This window comes from Porites lutea, chromosome 6 (genome assembly GCF_958299795.1).
Source record: "Porites lutea chromosome 6, jaPorLute2.1, whole genome shotgun sequence".
NCBI classification, from domain to species: Eukaryota; Metazoa; Cnidaria; class Anthozoa; order Scleractinia; family Poritidae; genus Porites; species Porites lutea.
In genome coordinates, this window is record NC_133206.1 from 3,272,795 (window position 1) to 3,291,122 (window position 18,328).

Sequence of the window (18,328 nt, forward strand, 5' to 3'; positions counted from 1 at the left end):
CAAAGCTTCCTCAATTTACTCGAAACATATATTGTTCACTACGAGCATTTTTTTGCCTTCTAAGTTATCTTCGCTAGTTATTTTGTGGTTCTTAATCATGAGCGGCGTTACCAAAGGTGATCAGTTACTTTAACTTACTTGCATTCATCTGCGAATTCATTTGTTTTATTTATTCATACACCTCAATGAACTCAATGAATAGACTCACTCAAAGTAAATTTACGGCTGTAACATTTAGGAGATACTGATCCTGGCTGAAACTAGCATGGAAGTACTAACGTCCAGATTTTACCCCCAAATTTGAGGCACTTTCCAAGTCTAGATTTTAGCCTAGAATTAGAAAAGTGCCGGCTTAGTATCGGCCGTCGAAATAAATTATATAGCATTTACTGTTGGCTAGAATTCACTTTAGAGTTCTAATATTTTAGGCTTTCATTCTCTCGATGCAAACATTCATAAGAAAAATATTGCACCGGACTTTAAGATAAGCAGAATATTCTTGCATTCTGAAAGAATCTTAATTTTCCTACGAGCAAAAATTGGTTCTAAGACCCCCCATATAAGGAAGGAATATGTGACGTCAGCATAGTCAGCCGAGCGCGAACCAAAGCAGGATGCAGATGGTTTTGAGCTAAATATGGCGGATCGGGAGGGAAAAGGTAGCGCACCAATAAATCGGGGAATTAACAGAAGAGGGGCTTTTAAGCAGAAAAATGTCGTGACAGTTAAAGACCACCAGTTTATTGCTCGGTTCCTAAAACAACCGACTTTTTGCGGTCACTGCAAGGATTTTATTTGGTAAGTGTTTTGTACGGGTGTTACTTTGTGTTATTTCATCCCTGTGTTTTATTGTGGAAGGTCTATGTTATGCTTGTATCATGGTTGTGTTTTGTGTCCGCGGGATAATTCAGTATCTTTTTTTTTTCGTCGGTTTTGCAGGGGATTTGTTGGAAGACAAGGATTTCAGTGCCAAGGTATAGCTTATATTGCGGTTTCTGATTTTGAAGAAGCTGTGTTTGGAGATCGAAATTTGGACATAATAAGCTTACTCTTTTGCCAAGGAAAAGTGGCCGTAAATTGTCTGTAAAGCTGGCAAAAGGTTTTTTTATTTTTCTCAAATCTTGCAGTTTGTTCTTTTGTGGTCCACAAACGCTGTCATGAATATGTTTCCTTCGCTTGCCCAGGATCAGAAGCTGTTACCTATGCTGGAGTGAGAAAAGTGCTTTTATTTTTTCAATCTGAAATTCTGACGTTCATGCTTGTTTTGAATTTTCCTTTTTGGTGATTAGTTCAGATTCTCGAATAGCTTTGAGCGTTTTGCCTAATTGTAAACTTGCTAAGCTTTTATCATTTATTCTCTATCATAGTATCCCGAATCACCACACAAATTTAAAGTTAAAACCTACACAAGTCCTACGTTCTGCGATCACTGCGGTTCGCTACTGTACGGCCTTATACACCAGGGAATTGAATGCGAAGGTACTGTAGAAACGTTGGTTTTTTCCATAAAAATAAGAAAAAAATGAGGTAGCTTAATGTAAACGAGATTTTCTCCACGACTTATCATATGTTTTTACTTTCGCTTGCCAAGTAATGGGATGGGATAATCTGTTCAGCTTAAGCTTCTCTTTTGCAGGTTGTCAAATGAACGCTCATAAAAGATGTGAAAAGTTCATTCCAAAACTTTGTGGTGCGGATCACACAGAAAGAAGAGGAAGACTTCATTTTAAGGTCTCCATCGATGGAACAGGAAAGGAAAGAACTCTTCGAATTGACGGTATGGCGTTCTAGATTTGCACATAAAACAAGATTTGCATATTTTTTGTTTTCCTGTGCCGATATTTGCCTGCTTCTGGAACGCATAATCAACAAACTGATTGACCATTCATTTTGTGATCGTCTGTTTTGACTGAAGTTTGGTGAGATATAGGGTTACAGAACGTTGCGCTATCACTGTAAAACCTTTAAACAATAAGTGCATGTATTATACATATTGATAGTAATTTTTTTGCACTTTTACTATATGCAAAAGCTCGTTAAGTGGTATATTTTTATCACCTGCTTTGAAAGTTACATTAGTATTCTTGTGCTAAACCGAGGAATATCCGTAGAAAATAACTTCAAGTTACTTTTAAGTGAATCTTAATTTGGAGTTTGCAGTAAATTTGCTCTGTTCGAGATAAACACAAAAATTAATTTCGCTCGCCAACATAAGAATATGAAGAATTTAGATTGGCGGGGGCGGTTTTTTAATATATATTTTTCTGGACGTCGTCCTGCGGTGCCGATTTTTTTCCTATTCCCTGCAGTATATTTTTGTTTCCACTAAACGACAGGTTTTTTTTATCGATAAGTTAATATTGCTTTTGCTCGTGTAAATATACGTTTGGGTTCAGGCTTTCGTCGACTTTGTTGTGACACTAAGTGAATTTAAGTTTGCTCTCGCTCTTAAAATTAATGTGACAAGTTAAAAAAAGGTGCTATTCACTCATCCGCCGCATGTATTTTAAATGCAGTCCGTGAGTACCTGATCCATTTTTTTCCAAAAATATATTTGTCTTGATATTTTGTCAAGCTCGATATTCTGTGCAATAACTTGTTTATTCCTCCTAAATACCTTATTTTGTTGCCAAATTGTGTGTTTTAATGTTTGCCTGAGACTCGATTTAATTTTACAGTTTCTGCATTTCTTCCACCAATTGATTTAACATGCTGCTTTAATACTACCATTTATACAGTGACTGCTGGACAGTTAGCAAAAAGCTGCCATCTAAATTTACTAGAACTATTTCTGAACACAGTGTGAGGATTGTCATCAGTATTGAGCAAGGAAAAGAAAACAACCAGGAATGACCTTTATTTGTTGCTGTCATTGCATTTCTACCAAGTTTTATTTTGTAAGAATCAGCCCCTGTACTACCCTGGGTACCCAAGGTTTTTTCTTCTGTGCTACGAGGAGCTCTGTCGGCCGTAGGCCAACTTGTCTTCGGCTGAAGTCGTGAGAAAAAAACCTCTGGCACAGAGTGCCTTGATTTACCGTGCTCAATGGACCTTGACCTTGTCTCTAATCTGTCAATCAAATCAGTGGTCTCAAGCTAATTCAAAAGTAATTACCAAGGGAGGAACCACGTGCTCCAGCCCAAAGAGTCACATTATCTCCAGAATAACAAGCTTGAGTTTTGATAAAAATCGTTGCTTAAATAGTAGCCCTGTCATTGTGCAGTTCTCCTTAATTTATGTAGCTTCAATTTAAGCTACAATCCATTCTTCCAAATTTGGATCTGTAAATCACTATGGAAAAATAAACTTCCTGCATAAACTACTAACAAGCTGGGCCCAGCATTACAGAGCATTGCAGGACACCTTCACATTTATGGACAAAAGAAAATCACTTTTCGTCATTTAGATCCAGGAAGCACAAAATTTTTTTTTAGCCGTAATGAAGATGTTTACATTCCAAAGGAGGTTAAAGGAAATGCTCTTGACTCCGCATCAGAGGGAAAATCATGCTGTCCTGAAATAAACCGCAGAAAATAAATATGCGCGTCACGACCTTTCGGTATGAAACAAGCGGGAAAAATAATGCACATTTGCTCAGTCATGATCTACCCACTGGAGAAAAAATTAATTGGAACAAGCAGCATTTTGGCATAAGGTAAAAGTCATGTGTTGCCTACCAACCCACTTTTTACATGCTGCATATGCCAGGCAGTAACTGGAACAGCACCCTCCCCCCCCCCCCCTGATCGATTCTTTGAATATAATTTACAATGTCCTCTCTTAGTCCCACACTCAGTTCCTCCACACCATTGAATGTCCCAATGACTTCGGCTGTAGCCTGGTCTAAATCTTATGTTCATACAGGCATCTGATATTTCCAATTCTCTTCCAAAAAGCAAAACCTTACATGATATGTGCGTGGATTGTTTCAATTTGATCTTTGTCACCTTCAAACCACCTGCGTCCCTATTATGCGCCTATTGTGATTGTAATCCAATGAGAGCATTTGAAACATTCAATATCACCAAGGAACCAATCAGGAAAACATCCAGATTCTGGATGTTTTGGTATAAGCAGGGTTGTAATTGGCTTGGAGCTATCAAAGGGATGGCGCTCTGGTCCAGAGGCTTTTCACACTTGTCACTTTTCAACACTTTTTAACTTTGCCTGTAACTCCTTCTGGCACTAGTGTAATTTTTTTCTGCAAGGTGCCTTGAATATTACAATTAATGTCTCTTCCATATGGATCAAAATCCTAACAAGGCTGTTCTCTTAAAACAAAAGAGCCAAAATGTTCTAAACCTATAATGAAATGGCACCTGGAATAAAACCCTAACTGCTGTTTTTTCAACCACTTGACAAGGTGGCCATGCTGGCTGGTCGTCAAAACATTAAAAATTTTTTGGAGTTAAGTTTTCAGTGGAGGCAAACGCTTTTGTTCTTGTTCACCAGCATGGCTGCTGGGATATCAGCAGAAAACCTAGCCTGAGATCATGTCCTCTCCCTATTATCCCTTTATGTCTCTCACGGGAAGAGGGCATGATACATTTGTTTGTCGGATCACATGTAAAAAAGCCAGAATCTGGACTTTTTTCTGATTGGATAGGAAACAATACGGATGATTTGCGCCGTTCTGATTGGCCAAAATGCCGCCATCCGTTAGTTGTTGTTGATTTCAGTCTGCATTTTTGCTTGTGTAATGAGCAGTGAATACGCACGCGAGTTCATTGTGAAATTTCTGCCGGCTGAGTTTTCTTGAATTTGAAGGATGCCTAAATAGAAATTTCATCCATTGAAATATTTTCCATCTCATCGTATACTTAAAATTCACCGATCATTTTAATGCAATTTGATACCGGCTACAAGTTACAGAAGCGACAAACGGGTTCTCTTTTCAAATAATTCATGAATGGAATCTTGACCTGGTTTGACTGTAATTCGTCCTTCACAAACCTGCGAATTATTCTGAGCGATCTTCGCTTTCACAACACCTTTCAGGTGCCTCAGCCTTATTTCTTTTTCACTGCTTTTGGTACAGTACGAAGTCAACGAGCTTTAACCAGTAAAGTCTTTATTATTTGTAGCTGTTAAAAAGGTGCGGCAGCTCCAGCTAGCAGTATTTCATCACAAAAACAACACATTAAAATTTTTTTTTTAGGAAGCGCCATCTGAACATGGACATACTTTTAAAAAAATTTTCTGTTCCCTAGCTAAAATTGATTTTAAAAGAGACATTATTCTCGCCAAATTTGATTCCCTTATGGTAAACGCTTATAGGCTAATAACATGACAGGTCAAGCAGACGTTAGATTATGTAAATTAGGGGGCGGTTGACGGCTTGTTAAATAAATGTATCAGGCGTTATTTTTTTCCCTCTCGAGCCAAAGAAGCAAAAAAGCACAAAATAAAAAAATAACGCCTGATCTCAGGTTACAGAAAACCAGTAACTGACTTCTGAAAAATTGGTTGGTTATCCTTCCAATCGGCTTAGCATAATTATTATGCTTTTGAGAATAGGAGTTTCTCAGGGCCTTTTTCCACATACAGGTACCTCTTAAATTTATCCCCAATGCCCAAAATTAGTTTTCACTGGTAATTAGGCATTGCTCGGGTATATCCATGGTCTATTTTCAAGATCTCAGGAACTGTTTATTTTTTATGAGGTTGTGTTGAGGGGTGGGGTGGGGTGCAGTGCTTTTGAGATGCAGAAACCCAAAAAAATTTGTAGCCTCAAAGGAGGGGGGTGGGGGTGGGGTACAACAGGCAAAAAATTTGGTGTGTAAAGTAGGGCTCCCACAAATTGTACTAGAACTTCTCTAGATACCCTAATGCCCCTATGCCCCTACCAGTAAATTTTAGTAAAGGCATTTACTTTTAGGACTAATAGTGTAAACTACAACGTAAAGTAAATTGACCTGACTTTTTCCTAGGAGGTGGAAGGGTGGGTGGGTAGAGGGGCTGTCATCCTTTAAACTATTAGGACTACAAAGAGGTTCAGATGTAAAAAAAAATCTGATAAAGATGCACAGTGACTAGATATTACATGCACTGCTCATCAAATCTCACCAGCCCCGCTCTGCCCATGAAAAATGAGTGGTCTATATATTCACTCTTGGGAAGATAGCCAGTCTCTTTTGTACAGACATACAGGACATTTCTTGGTTCCTAACAAGGCTGTGTTGTAAAAAATCTGTAAACTCGTTAATCTAGAGTGCACAGCTTCTATGTTTGATGTAAAAGTTGAGATTTCCTGGTAGCCTACCTAAGTGAAAAATAAGTCACTTTTATAGAAGCGACACGTACATCAGGCTCTGCTAGAAGACAGCCCTGCATTGTGCAGCACTTATGTGTTAGCTGGCCATCTGCATCTAATTATTTATATTCGTATACTCAGACCTGAGAGCACCACTCAGTCAGTTTTCCTTGGCTTTGATAATACATGTGTGACAGGCTATTTTATCTTCCCCTTGTAGTTCGTGAAGCAAAGAATCTAATTCCAATGGATCCTAATGGCTACTCTGATCCTTATGTCAAGATCAAGCTCATACCTGACCCCGACAAATCAAGCAAAAAGAAGACTAAGACAGTTAGAAAAACCCTCAATCCAGTTTTTAATGAGACATTTGAAATGTAAGTGTATGGATACTACACAGCTGTGGATAAACCTTCTGAAAGTAATAAGTTTATTTCATTAAAAATTAATGCTGCAGGCTTTTGTTAAATTTTAATCTCTTCTAATCCAGTGTTTAGTCAAGGGCAGCATTGATTCAGGGGCCAGCAAGGTCAAATGTTTAGCTATTGTTCTGTTAACCAAGAACTTCAGAGACCTTTTTTTAAAAAAGCTTTTGTGGTCGGGTAACTTTTTCTGTGTGTGTGTCGCGGTTTGATTAGTCAAAATAATAGTCTGAAGTAAAGTTATTCAATGTTTCCTTGTGTTTCCTTTTTTAAGTCCCATCACCCAAGCTGATTGTGATCGACGTCTGTCAATTCAGGTGTGGGACTGGGATCGGACCACATCTAATGACTTCATGGGTTCCCTGTCATTTGGAGTATCAGAACTGTGGAAGCAAGGACAAGAAGGCTGGTTCAAGCTCTTGAGCAAAGAGGAAGGCAAGTTTTATAACATTCCCATCATTGATGATGATGAAGGACAAGCTGTATCAGAGCTGAGAAGTAAATACAAGGTAAATTTAAAACTGATAGTCCTATAGTAAATGTGGTATTCATGGACTCTTACTATTAACATAGGAAAACCAGGCTGCAGGCTGCAATGAAAGTAGTGTCCAATAGCCTGGGGCTAGTGGATTTTTCCTTTGGACTACTGAATTCTGTTTGTAACTTGCCCGATGGGCAAGTGAAGTTTTTTGGGAGAATTTAAATCACAGAGGAACTGTGATCAATCCTGCTGGTCAAGAATTGTTTTTTTTCTGTGTGTGGGAGGGGGGTTGGGGGCTAGTGGAAATGGCTTTCTGGCTAGCACACGCTAACTTCAACTTACCAGAAAGGCAAGCTGCAAAACTGAATTTCTTTGCACCCTATTCTGTTATTTGTTCTGTGTGTTTACCTATACTAGCTTTATTTACCAGCTTTTCTGGACACAGGCCTGCCCAGAGGGAATGTGCACGAACCGGACTCAGGTCCCATGCGAGGTGCCATCCCTATCCAACCCTGCAACCTGTAAAGGTTGGCCACACCACAGGGGCCTACGACCCCTACTCTTTTCGAATAGTAATGTGGGTTCTTTTACATCCCATAAGAACAAATCAGTGAAAGTGCTGTGAGATGGGACCTACGGTTTTTCGTCCTCATCCGAGAAGACTAGAAAGTCTAACCATTTGCAGATGTTATTACAAAGGCAGCACTTTCTTCTCAGTTATTAGACCCTGAGTGTTGGTCCGGCCGGGGTTTGAACCCGCGACCTCCCGCTCGGCAGACCGGTGCTCTCCTAACCGAGCTAACCAGATGGTGGTCTTACTGATCACTTTGTCTCCCTTCCTTTCCTCCAAGGCCCCTATTCTCTAGGAGAAGGGGCTGAGGGGAACCCCAAGTAAAAATCCTGGTAAGAATACTGATAATATAATTATATAATAATTATTAAAAAATGAAATGACGAAATTCAAATTGATCATCAACTAAAAAGTGCTCAATGGGTTTACCAGAGCTTTGAATAGATACGTAGACTTGAACTACAGTCTCAGACAAAAATAGTTGGGACACTTTAACCAAACGCTGTTTTTTCCCTTCTCGTGCTCCCCTCGTCCCTCTCAAAGTTGTTTATCGCGGTTTGGTCACCAAATCTTGTACACCAACATTGAGGGGACAAGGAGACCCCAAAGTGTCCCAACCATTTTGACTGAGACTGTGTTTTAGAGGAATTTTAGTTATGTGACTCCTCGTTGGCTCTAGTGGTGGGAAATCGCTAGGCCGGGTATATGCACCTTTCGGAGCCATTTTTTCGGGAAAAACATTAAAGATTTCAAGGATAGAAAGAGAGAAGACAATTAATAGAGGAAAGAAGTCTTTGTTTCTTTAATTACAACATTCCACGGTATTAAAAAAGCTTTCTACCTATTAGGGTTAGAGAGTGAACAACGGATGAGTCAAAACTGCGCGCATTATTTCGCAGGCTGTGTATCTTGCCGCGAATATCTTGTACCGGTGGAGACACGATTGGACAAGTCACCATAATGGGTCACCATACTATCCAGGGCGTTTTCTAAGAGCTCTCTGTTATATATAATGGATTAAGAAAGAAAAGGATAAGGTACTTTCATACTTAATTGAAATAGCCAAGGTTTATATCGCCTTGATACATGTAAGACAAGTTATTAAAACTTTGATCATGGTGACACGATTGTTCGCTGAAAGAAACTTTTAAATATCTTAATTGAATTAATGTACGGTGACCCGTGTACACGTCGAGTAGAACGCTTTTTTGGAGGTTTCAAGGATAGGTAGTGTCCTCGTTTTATATGATTCATGTTTTGTACCTCAAGTCCCACATTTATGGCACAGTAGTTTGTTTTAGAGTTATTCAGGAAGGTGTATATTTGGGGTAAAGAATGAGAACCGATGTCACCATTTGGCGCAAGGCCAAATTAACATATTTGTAAACAACTTATAAAAAGTTGTTGATTTCACAGCAGTAGCCTGGAATATCATTAAGACACTTTTTGGCGTCGGACCAAACAGTTACACTATTGTTGGACACCCTTTTAGTATAGTATCCTTAGAAATTTAGAAAGCGGGATACTGTTCTCGCTGATAGGTCTTGGGAATAATCCTGGCTTGTTGCATTTTCCTCCAAACTGAGGGAAAGTTTCCCCCTTTCTCTCGAAATCGCTTAATCGCTCTTTTAGCTGTCTTTCGCCTCTTGCCCTTAAGTTAGAAATGCGTCCCTTTGAGCCTTGTTCCTACACTCTTTCTTGGCAAAGAGGCCTTCTCTATTATTCTCCACACATTTTTTTTAGAAATGTGGCACATTCGAGCGCCTCTCTGTATATGAAAACCCTGAATCTTACATAGATAGTATGCACATGCTATATTGTCACGCTATCAATCGGCCACTAGAAAGCTATTTGTCTACAGTTTAGTGCACACTCAGTTCCTTTTATTTTACAATACTCTACTCTGCCCAAGAAATTTCTGCGAACTGGTCATTCTTTGTGTTATGTTGTTATGCCCAAATAACTTAGTTCACTGCTATAGAAACGTCCGCGAAACACAATGGATACCCAACAAACCAAAAGCCCGTCCCTTGTGACCGACCTACAGATTAACCTCTGTATCTGTCAACTCGCCTTCAAATTCCTCCCTGACACAGTCTCAGACAAAAATAGTTGGGACACTTTAACCAAACGCTGTTTTTTCCCTTCTCGTGCTTCCCTCGTCCCTCTCAAAGTTCTTTATCGCGGTTTGGTCACCGAATCTTGTACACCAACATTGAGGGGACAAGGAGACCCCAAAGTGTCCCAACCATTTTGACTGAGACTGTAGGTCAAAAACATTTACTTGCTACTCAGAGTTTCACTCTGAGTAGCAAGTAAATGTTTTTGACCTAGTTCAAGTCTACGTATCTATAATAATTATTATATATTTTTTTTCACATAGCTGGCAATTTGTCCCATCAGCATGTGCTCTCTTTGGTTACGCTGAGGTTACATAACTGCATACAGAATTAAGCAAAGCTGTTTCATGCCAAAAGTCTCTGAGTGGGCAACTACATGTTTGTAGCAAAATCTGTGTCGCTAGGGATTATAAGAAACTATATATAGTTAGTTTTGTGCCCCTTGAATCTTAATGTTTCCCTAGTCAGATTGAAATACATGTACGTTGGGAAATACATGTACAATTATCTGTTTTCCTTGGGCTTAGTAGTTAAGTCTCTTGGGGTGCATGGTACATGTACACTGTATTCCTTACAGAGCATGTTTCTTGTATCTTAGTTTATGCGAGCACAACTAAAGGAAGAGGAAGACAGACAGGAAAGAGAATACCGAGAGGCTCAGTCAAGTCGTCATGACACTGAAGGTGGTGTTAGGTACAGGCCAGAAGATTTCCACTTCCTTAAGGTTCTTGGCAAAGGAAGTTTTGGCAAGGTTTGTGGACCTAGGGGTGAATACTGTAGAACTGAAACCATTATTGTCCATAGAAAGATAGTAGAAAATAGGTTTACTACTTTATCACGTAAATTTTAATTTAATATATTATTAATGGCTATTTTTGGCTTCTGTGTCTTCAAATAATATTGGTATGATCTGTACATATATTTTGGTGGAGGTGATATCTAAGATAAAAGTTCATACAGTGTACACATCATGTAATCAATGTTATTTGGTCATTAACTTATTTTACTTTTGCCCAAATAGATTCTGCATATGTTAGTTAGTTTGTCATTATTTTTTAGATTCTTTTTTTTCTGGCTTATGTTATAGGTCATGTTAGCCGAACGAAAAGGAACAGATGAGGTTTATGCCATTAAAGTGCTGAAAAAGGATGTTATTGTACAAGATGATGATGTAGAATGTACCATGACAGAGAAAAGAGTTTTGGCATTACGTGGCAAACCTCCATTTCTCACTTCTCTCTTCTGTTGCTTCCAGTCTTATGTGAGTTTCTGACTTTTGATGTTTGACTTATGCATCAATGGCTATTTGATTTAAAAAAGTACCAATGAATTGCCAGAAGCAATTTTTGTGTTGACAAAGTTTTTCTATTACTTGTTAGTTTTTGTAATTCTTAAGAATGATACAAATGTGAGTGAGTTGCACCTGCCACATTATGCTGGTGTTTAATTCTGAGTTTTTCGCTGTCAGAGGTGAATGAAAGAGGTCGCCTTTTCTCTGTGCTTAATCTTGCCTGTAATCCCTCATTCAGTTATGGTTTGATAAGTAAGATCTCTTTTTCTTGCACAAGTTGGGTATTAAAGCTTTCTGTTAAACACTGTTAAAGCTTTTGACAAGGAATGTGGATCCACGTGGGTGGATACAAAGTGGTTTAGGTGTGAAGGGGTTAAGTTGTCACACTTTGTTGAGTAGTCAGTTGTCATGAGTATTCACCATGATAGAAGGTTGACTATACACAATGTAACTCTTATTTGGCTTTCTGGTTTAGAATGGTGAATGTATCTTTGTGGGACAAATTAAGCTTAAAAACTACACCCTGATTGGTTTCACGTAAAGTGTTTCACCCCAGTTGTTTTGCTGTTCCCCTATGCATTTTCTTGAGGAAGTCATCCCCCAGGGACATTGGGGTTTTTTCCTGGCAACACTTTGATTTTGTAATAAAGGCTGTTACAATTTTTGTATTTCTTCAGGATCGGCTTTATTTTGTTATGGAATTTGTCAATGGTGGTGATCTAATGTTCCACATCCAGCAACTTGGAAGATTTAGGGAACCACAGGCTGTGTAAGTACAGTGTAACAACTTATGTTGTAGTAGGGTACATGTGCAGTGTGAAAAAAAAAACGTTTTGGTGTACAAATGGGATAAGTTCAGTTCATTTTTGAAATGTTTAAGTCCGTGTAGCCTATTTCACAATTTATCTCCAGGTTAAGCTTTTGCTTAGTTTGAAACTGGACCCTAACTGATATATTTTGCTGCTGATTTTATTTTAATTTACAGTTTCTATGTAGCAGAGATTGTACTTGGGCTGTTGTTTCTTCACAAAAGAGGTATTGTGTACAGGTAACTTGGAAGTTTGGATGTTATACAGTAACAGTCAGTGGGAGCATATAACAGTATGTAATGTTAATATTATTCTCTGAATGAAACAGAAAATATTATTTAAAATTTTGACTCTTCTTTTGAGTTATTAAGTAAAGAAGAACCCAAAGAATCTACATGTTCTCTTGTCAATTCTTGCTTACTCTTGGCTTGTCTTATGTCCAGGGCAAAATTTAGTTCTTAATTATTAAAGTGAAATAATTTACGTATTATCCTCTTCCCTTCTGGGGCTTTTTAGCAATAAGGAAACGTTAAATTTTAATGGAACAAACTTAACTGGTATAGGAGGCGAACCAGTTGGCTATTTACAAGTGTAGCTGAGAATTTAAGGACTACCAAGAACAAAGCTTATGGTCAGGTTGGGACTTGAACTCGGGAGCCTCCAGACTACAAGTCCAGCACTCTAGCTGCTCATCTACACTGCATCTGATAATGCCAATGTGTATTAATCAGTAATAATGTTGCATGTATTGGCACTGTATAAGTATTAAATTTGATGATTTCACTTTCAAACTTCATAATGTTACAAATTTTAAGGCGCTCTTTGATTTTCCCGAACTTGTCCACTACAAAAGTTGAAAAAACTGTGGAAGGGTGTATTACCAGACAGTGTTGCTATGGGGCTGATGTTGTGGCTATTGAGGGAAGGGGGTGGTTACTTTCAGATTGAAAAACTCTTAGAAGTTACGGACATGAAACAAAGACAACATTTTTGCATGGAATACCAAGGGAAGACAAATTGATCTAGGAGTAAGCCTGTAGAAACTCCTTGTTTTATTTGCTATCACAGGGATTTAAAATTGGACAATGTAATGTTAGACAGTGATGGCCATATTAAGATTGCTGACTTTGGAATGTGCAAAGAGAACATGATGAATGGCAAGACAACACGAACATTCTGTGGGACCCCAGATTATATTGCTCCAGAGGTAAAACCAACAAATTGTTAGAGTTCAGCTTTAGTGTTTATACAATAAACCCAAATGCAAAAATGGCTGCTAGCTTAACATTCTTTTGTTTGAATTTAACTTAGCCTAACTAGCCTCGTTCCTCACTCTGCAGGAGGCTAGGTAGGCTAATTTTAATTTAAACAAAAGAATATTTTTTGCATTGGGTTTATGCATTAACTGTATTTTGTAGAAAATGTTGTCAAGAATATAACTGGTTCAGCCCCTCCCACCTCCCCTTATTTCTTTGGTTAGACAGATCTTTTTTTCCTTAAACAAGTTTTTTTTTGCTGCATCATAGTTATGTAATGATATTAATTTTTGACTTTTTCAGATTTCGACCCCCCCTGCCTATTTCTTTGATTAGAGAGATTTTTTACCTTGAACTGTCCAATGACCAGCATAAATTTATGTAATTATATTCTGACTTGTGTTGTTTTCAGATTGTTGCTTACCAGCCATATGGTTTCTCTGTTGACTGGTGGGCTCTTGGTGTTCTCATATATGAGATGTTGGCTGGGCAGGTCAGTTACATCCCACCTCCTGCTGAATTCTTAACCCTCCTAACCGTTTCATTTCCAGGCTTTTAATAAAATGAATTATACAATGCATTTTAAAGCAGTTACTCGCTGGTTGGGTCGTGTACCAAACTCTGGGCGCTTTCCAAAAGTCAGAACTGGCTGGCCAAACTATGGCTGGACCAGTCATTTTAATAAAGCAATAAGCTTTTTCCAAGAGTTGTCACTGAAAAGCCATCTCCTTTGTGCATACTTTTTAGGAGTTGACTAATGTGGCTAGATAGTTTTGATTAAGAGTGAAATTCTCATTACGATGGGAATGGTCTGGCCAGTCAGTTCTAACAAATGGAAAGTGCCCTAAGACAAGAAACTGAAAAAAAGATACAATAATAAAAACGTATGCTATGTTTTTTAACACCCATACAGTTATAATATTTAAAATCTGCTGACAAGTTCCTGTCTACATGCAGCAAAGATAAAATGGGAGACTTCTGCATGCAGGCTTTGTTCCTGCATTATTTACGTTTAAATTGATGATGTGTTAAAAATGAAATCTTTAATGAAAAATTGCTTTCCCTGAAGCCTGGTTCACATACGCGACCAAGCTACGAGCTGCCGTTGCCGCTTGGTATACCCTTCTGATATAAGGATAGAAGCTGCTGGCAACACAGGCAAACCACCCCAGTTTTTACTTTGGAGGCATGCCGATGTAAAGACCTGCAATGTTTCTTGTTGCCAGTGGCTTATGTTCTCATAATTTTTGGTGGAACAGTATCACAGGCAGCTTTGGTAGCTACGTTGGAGGTACATTTGGCGGCATATGAGAACCAGGCCTAACTTTAGCATAAAAGATTGTTTAAAATTGTCTGTGTATGTCCACTATGTGGTAATTTTGTACAGTGTTCCAAAGTCCAGCACCTTCTATTAACGCCGTTATTTTAATACGCGTTAAATTGACAAATTTCAATCTTATTTCGTCTTGGGTGATATTCACCATAAGTATTCCTGTGCATGTCATGACCATGCTTGCATGAGTAGAATGAAAGAGTTTTGTCACTAATTATATCATAGAAACGTTTATCATCAATACAGTTCACAAGTCTATCGACAAAGTCCTATCGTAATACAGTCTAATCCCCCTTTGCTGACGCCTCGTTGTCACGGACAGTTCTCACGAAAGCCCCCCGGGGGGGGGGGGGGTACTTTAGGAATTTCTGGGTGAGGATGTGCCGCTGGGACCCTGGAACCCTTAACCTATACCAGCGCTAGTTCAGCTGAATTTTGCTACCCTATACTAGAGTAATCTCCCAAATCCCCCCTATCCTAGAGTATAGCGGTTTCCCTAGTCTAGATCGTCTAGATAAAATCTTCAACCAACTGATCAGTTTCCTGAAAAATAATACCCTATTCTAGATCCAAACGCGCTTATTTATATACCCTATCCTAGAGTAAACTGCTTGAAAACCTTACCCTTTATAGCGACATATACCTATATAGCCCATATATGGCAGTGCCCCCCCCCCGCCGGGCGAAAGCCCTAATATTTTCTGTAAGTTCAACCCGCTTAATACGGACACCCCATTAATACGGACAGTTCCTGCAGTGTATTCCCCCCTCAGTGTCTGTTTGACTGTAGTACCATTTTGCTTAGTACTTTTAAGAAACAATTTGGGCTTTTTTCCATTGACAGTTTACATCCCTTTACGATAATCAGCACAGCTGTGTGCTATTCCCAGTGTCAAAACAGCTATGTATTCATCAGGGCTTTCATTAAGAGGTGGGGGCCAGGGATTTCCCACGGCTACTTTCATAGGAAACGAGAAGAAAAATAGAACCAATGAAATCCCTAGCTGTTTGATTCCCCGCCTACTTGTTGTACGTAGCCGGTAACTTGAAATCTTAGTGACAGCCTTGTATTCATACATGTTTTGTGAAGAAGACTTATCAAGAAGTCAGGTTAAAATTCATGTCATAGTAAGACTCTCTTTTTGCTTTCTTTTAGCCTCCTTTTGATGGTGATGATGAAGATGAATTGTTTAACTCCATTCTTGAGCATAGTGTTTCTTATCCCAAGGCTGTATCCAAAGAGGCTGTTCTCATCGTTAAAGGGGTGAGCCTGTAAGAGCTTCTCTACTGTTGGTGTTCTTGTATATTACGCGACCTTAGACAAGGTCCGGCAAACTAGATTCTGATCAGTCGAAGTGTTTCCGGCAGTTTAGGGAGAAATGTGTTATATCTCCGTTTATATCTCCTCCGTAGTAGGTTGATCTTTCCATTTTCTGCACACTCATTAGTAGCCTGGCTTTCTACAACGCTCTGAAAAAAATGACTTGTATTGCAGGAGATCTTCGATTGTCATTTACATGATGGAACTTATTGCATGCTGACAACGCTAGAGTTTTCCGCTCAAGAAAATCCTTTTTGCTCGCAATACCCAAGGTTTTTCTAGTCATCAAATTCGTTCAGGGAGGTTCTCTTCAGGTATTTGATGCCTTGTGGCTACATTGGGATACTGGGGACTCGTTTTGATTGTAAACCCGTTATGAGGTGAAGAGTGGCTATGCTATACTTCTCAGTAGAGCAATTGATACTTAGAATTATCGTGTCGTTTCTTAGCCTGCGAGCAAGCTCTCCACTTATAACGAGCGAAAGGAGCTGTAAGAGAACTTACATCACCCAGATAAAGAGCTTGCTCCCAGGCCAGTCGTTTCTTGACATTACTCTTTTCATATCTTTAGTTCTTGACCAAGCACCCGGCCAAACGCTTGGGTTGTGGAGAAAATGGAGAACAGGACATCAAAGATCACGTGTTTTTTAGACACATTAACTGGATAAAGCTCATGAACAGAGAGGTTCAACCGCCATTCAAACCCAAAATTGTAAGTAGCCTTAATAGCTTTTTTGTGGCATTTTATCTGTCTATTTTGGCCAATAGTGATTATCTGGTCCTGTCTATATTCAAGTGAAGGCCAGTTTCCTCTGAAGCTTTTGTTGCAGGGCTCGAAATTAACGATAACCCGTGAACCAATGGTTAGTAGTTTCCAAACGCTGTGCGACATATGTGATATTAGAGAGCTTCAAAAAGCAAAGACAGTTGCAACGCACGTTAACCGAAAGTGGACTTTTGCATTTTTGGGCAGCTCGAGCAGACGGTGTCTTAAAGTGTAAAGACACAATAACTGGTATCGTCAAACGGTATTGAAAGGGGAAAGGCCTCACTTGGGGTTGATGTGCGTCCCTCAATAACGCCTTTGCTTATTAAGCGCCCTGTTATTTTAGTGACTGGACTGCTCACCGTGGGTCAAGATACTTGTTTGATTTGACTGACGAGCCGTAGAGCTACTTGATTAAAAGTTTTTGAATAAAAGGAGCCATTTAACTGTTGCGAGATAACTCGATTTTCAATTTTCATCACGATCTTGAGGAGGTCATAAATAAGCCAAAAACCACATTTCATGCCATTGCAAATGGCCTTCAAAGGAGTACTTGATGCTTCTCCATTATCCTAACACGAATCTCCATATGACCGCAGCCCCTTTGAAAATTCCATTGCACTTAAATTTATGAACCGTTACCATCGTACCTAAAAAGGCACGGTAAAATGGGCAACAAAAACATGTAACTTGTCTCGCAACATTGCTGCAAAACAAGTTGAATAACATGTTGCTCGGTTTACCACCCACTTTCAAACCTGTCTTGCAACAAATAAGGCTGTTGCAGGCTGCGAAGAAGAACGTTTTCAGTGGTAGTGTTGCCATTTTTGTCCTTGCAGAAATCCAAACGTTCCTTTGACAATTTTGATCCGGAGTTCACAGACGAAGCAGCCCGCCTGACGCCTTGTGACAAATCCTTCATAGCAAACATCAACCAGAATGACTTCCATGGGTTTTCATATGTCAATGTTGAATTTCCAGCCAAGGAGAAGGAAACCACGAGTGATGGTGATATAAATGTCTAAGAGATATGGGTTGGTTTGTTAGCCACTAGGTAATGGTTTAATTATTATTCCCAAAATATTTAGAACTCGTATGAAGAAGTAAATTTTTGTGGAAGCGACTGCGAGGAAGGAAGTAGAGTATTAGAGTATTTAAGATTCGATGACGAGGTCGTAACCTCGGTTAGTAACGTCCGCGAAGTACCGCCGTGATCATTGTTGTGGGCCCCCAACGAACTCTAATACGAATATTCCAGAAAGTGCGTTTGGAATTTCTCTTCATCCTTTTTGGCAAATTGACAATGGCTTTTTTCTAAGGCCAATTATGGCGCGTACTCAAATCCTTGTACACAGGCGGGGGCCCACCAGAACAAGGATTTCGGCGCTGTTTCGCAGACGAACTTTACCAGAGTTTAGTTTCGTCTGTGACGCAGGCTACTACGAGGGCAAGATTTGACTTCAAGTTTCTTTCGCGTATTCTAAAAAAAAGTCACCTCGGAAAGCGACATTGTAGATTATTCACCAGACAAGTGAGCACGGTAGATCTTATTGAAGCCTTCTCCTGATCGAAGAATGTTAAAACTTCTAAGTTGATGACTTGTTTCCGTCACTTTGAAAATCTTGTCCTCTTAGTCGTCCTCGTCTTAGAATCTAAAGGTATTAGGCCGTGGATTGACCTATTCGGTTAACTCAATGTTGTACCC

At 39.3% G+C, this 18,328-nt stretch overlaps 1 protein-coding gene across 1 annotated transcript; it reads left to right on the forward strand.

Moving 5' to 3' along the window:
* The first annotated feature begins 604 nt into the window (after positions 1-604).
* Positions 605-17,886, forward strand: LOC140940836 (calcium-dependent protein kinase C-like). The gene is made up of 16 exons (XM_073389799.1): positions 605-798; positions 940-974; positions 1,128-1,210; positions 1,368-1,479; positions 1,637-1,777; positions 6,474-6,630; positions 6,950-7,184; positions 10,446-10,598; positions 10,935-11,108; positions 11,816-11,907; positions 12,124-12,186; positions 13,016-13,154; positions 13,616-13,696; positions 15,693-15,800; positions 16,429-16,569; positions 17,463-17,886. Exons 1-16 carry the CDS (start codon positions 638-640, stop codon positions 17,646-17,648), a joined length of 2,061 nt encoding a protein of 686 aa, XP_073245900.1. The 5' UTR covers positions 605-637; the 3' UTR covers positions 17,649-17,886.
* Positions 17,887-18,328: the final 442 nt, after the last annotated feature.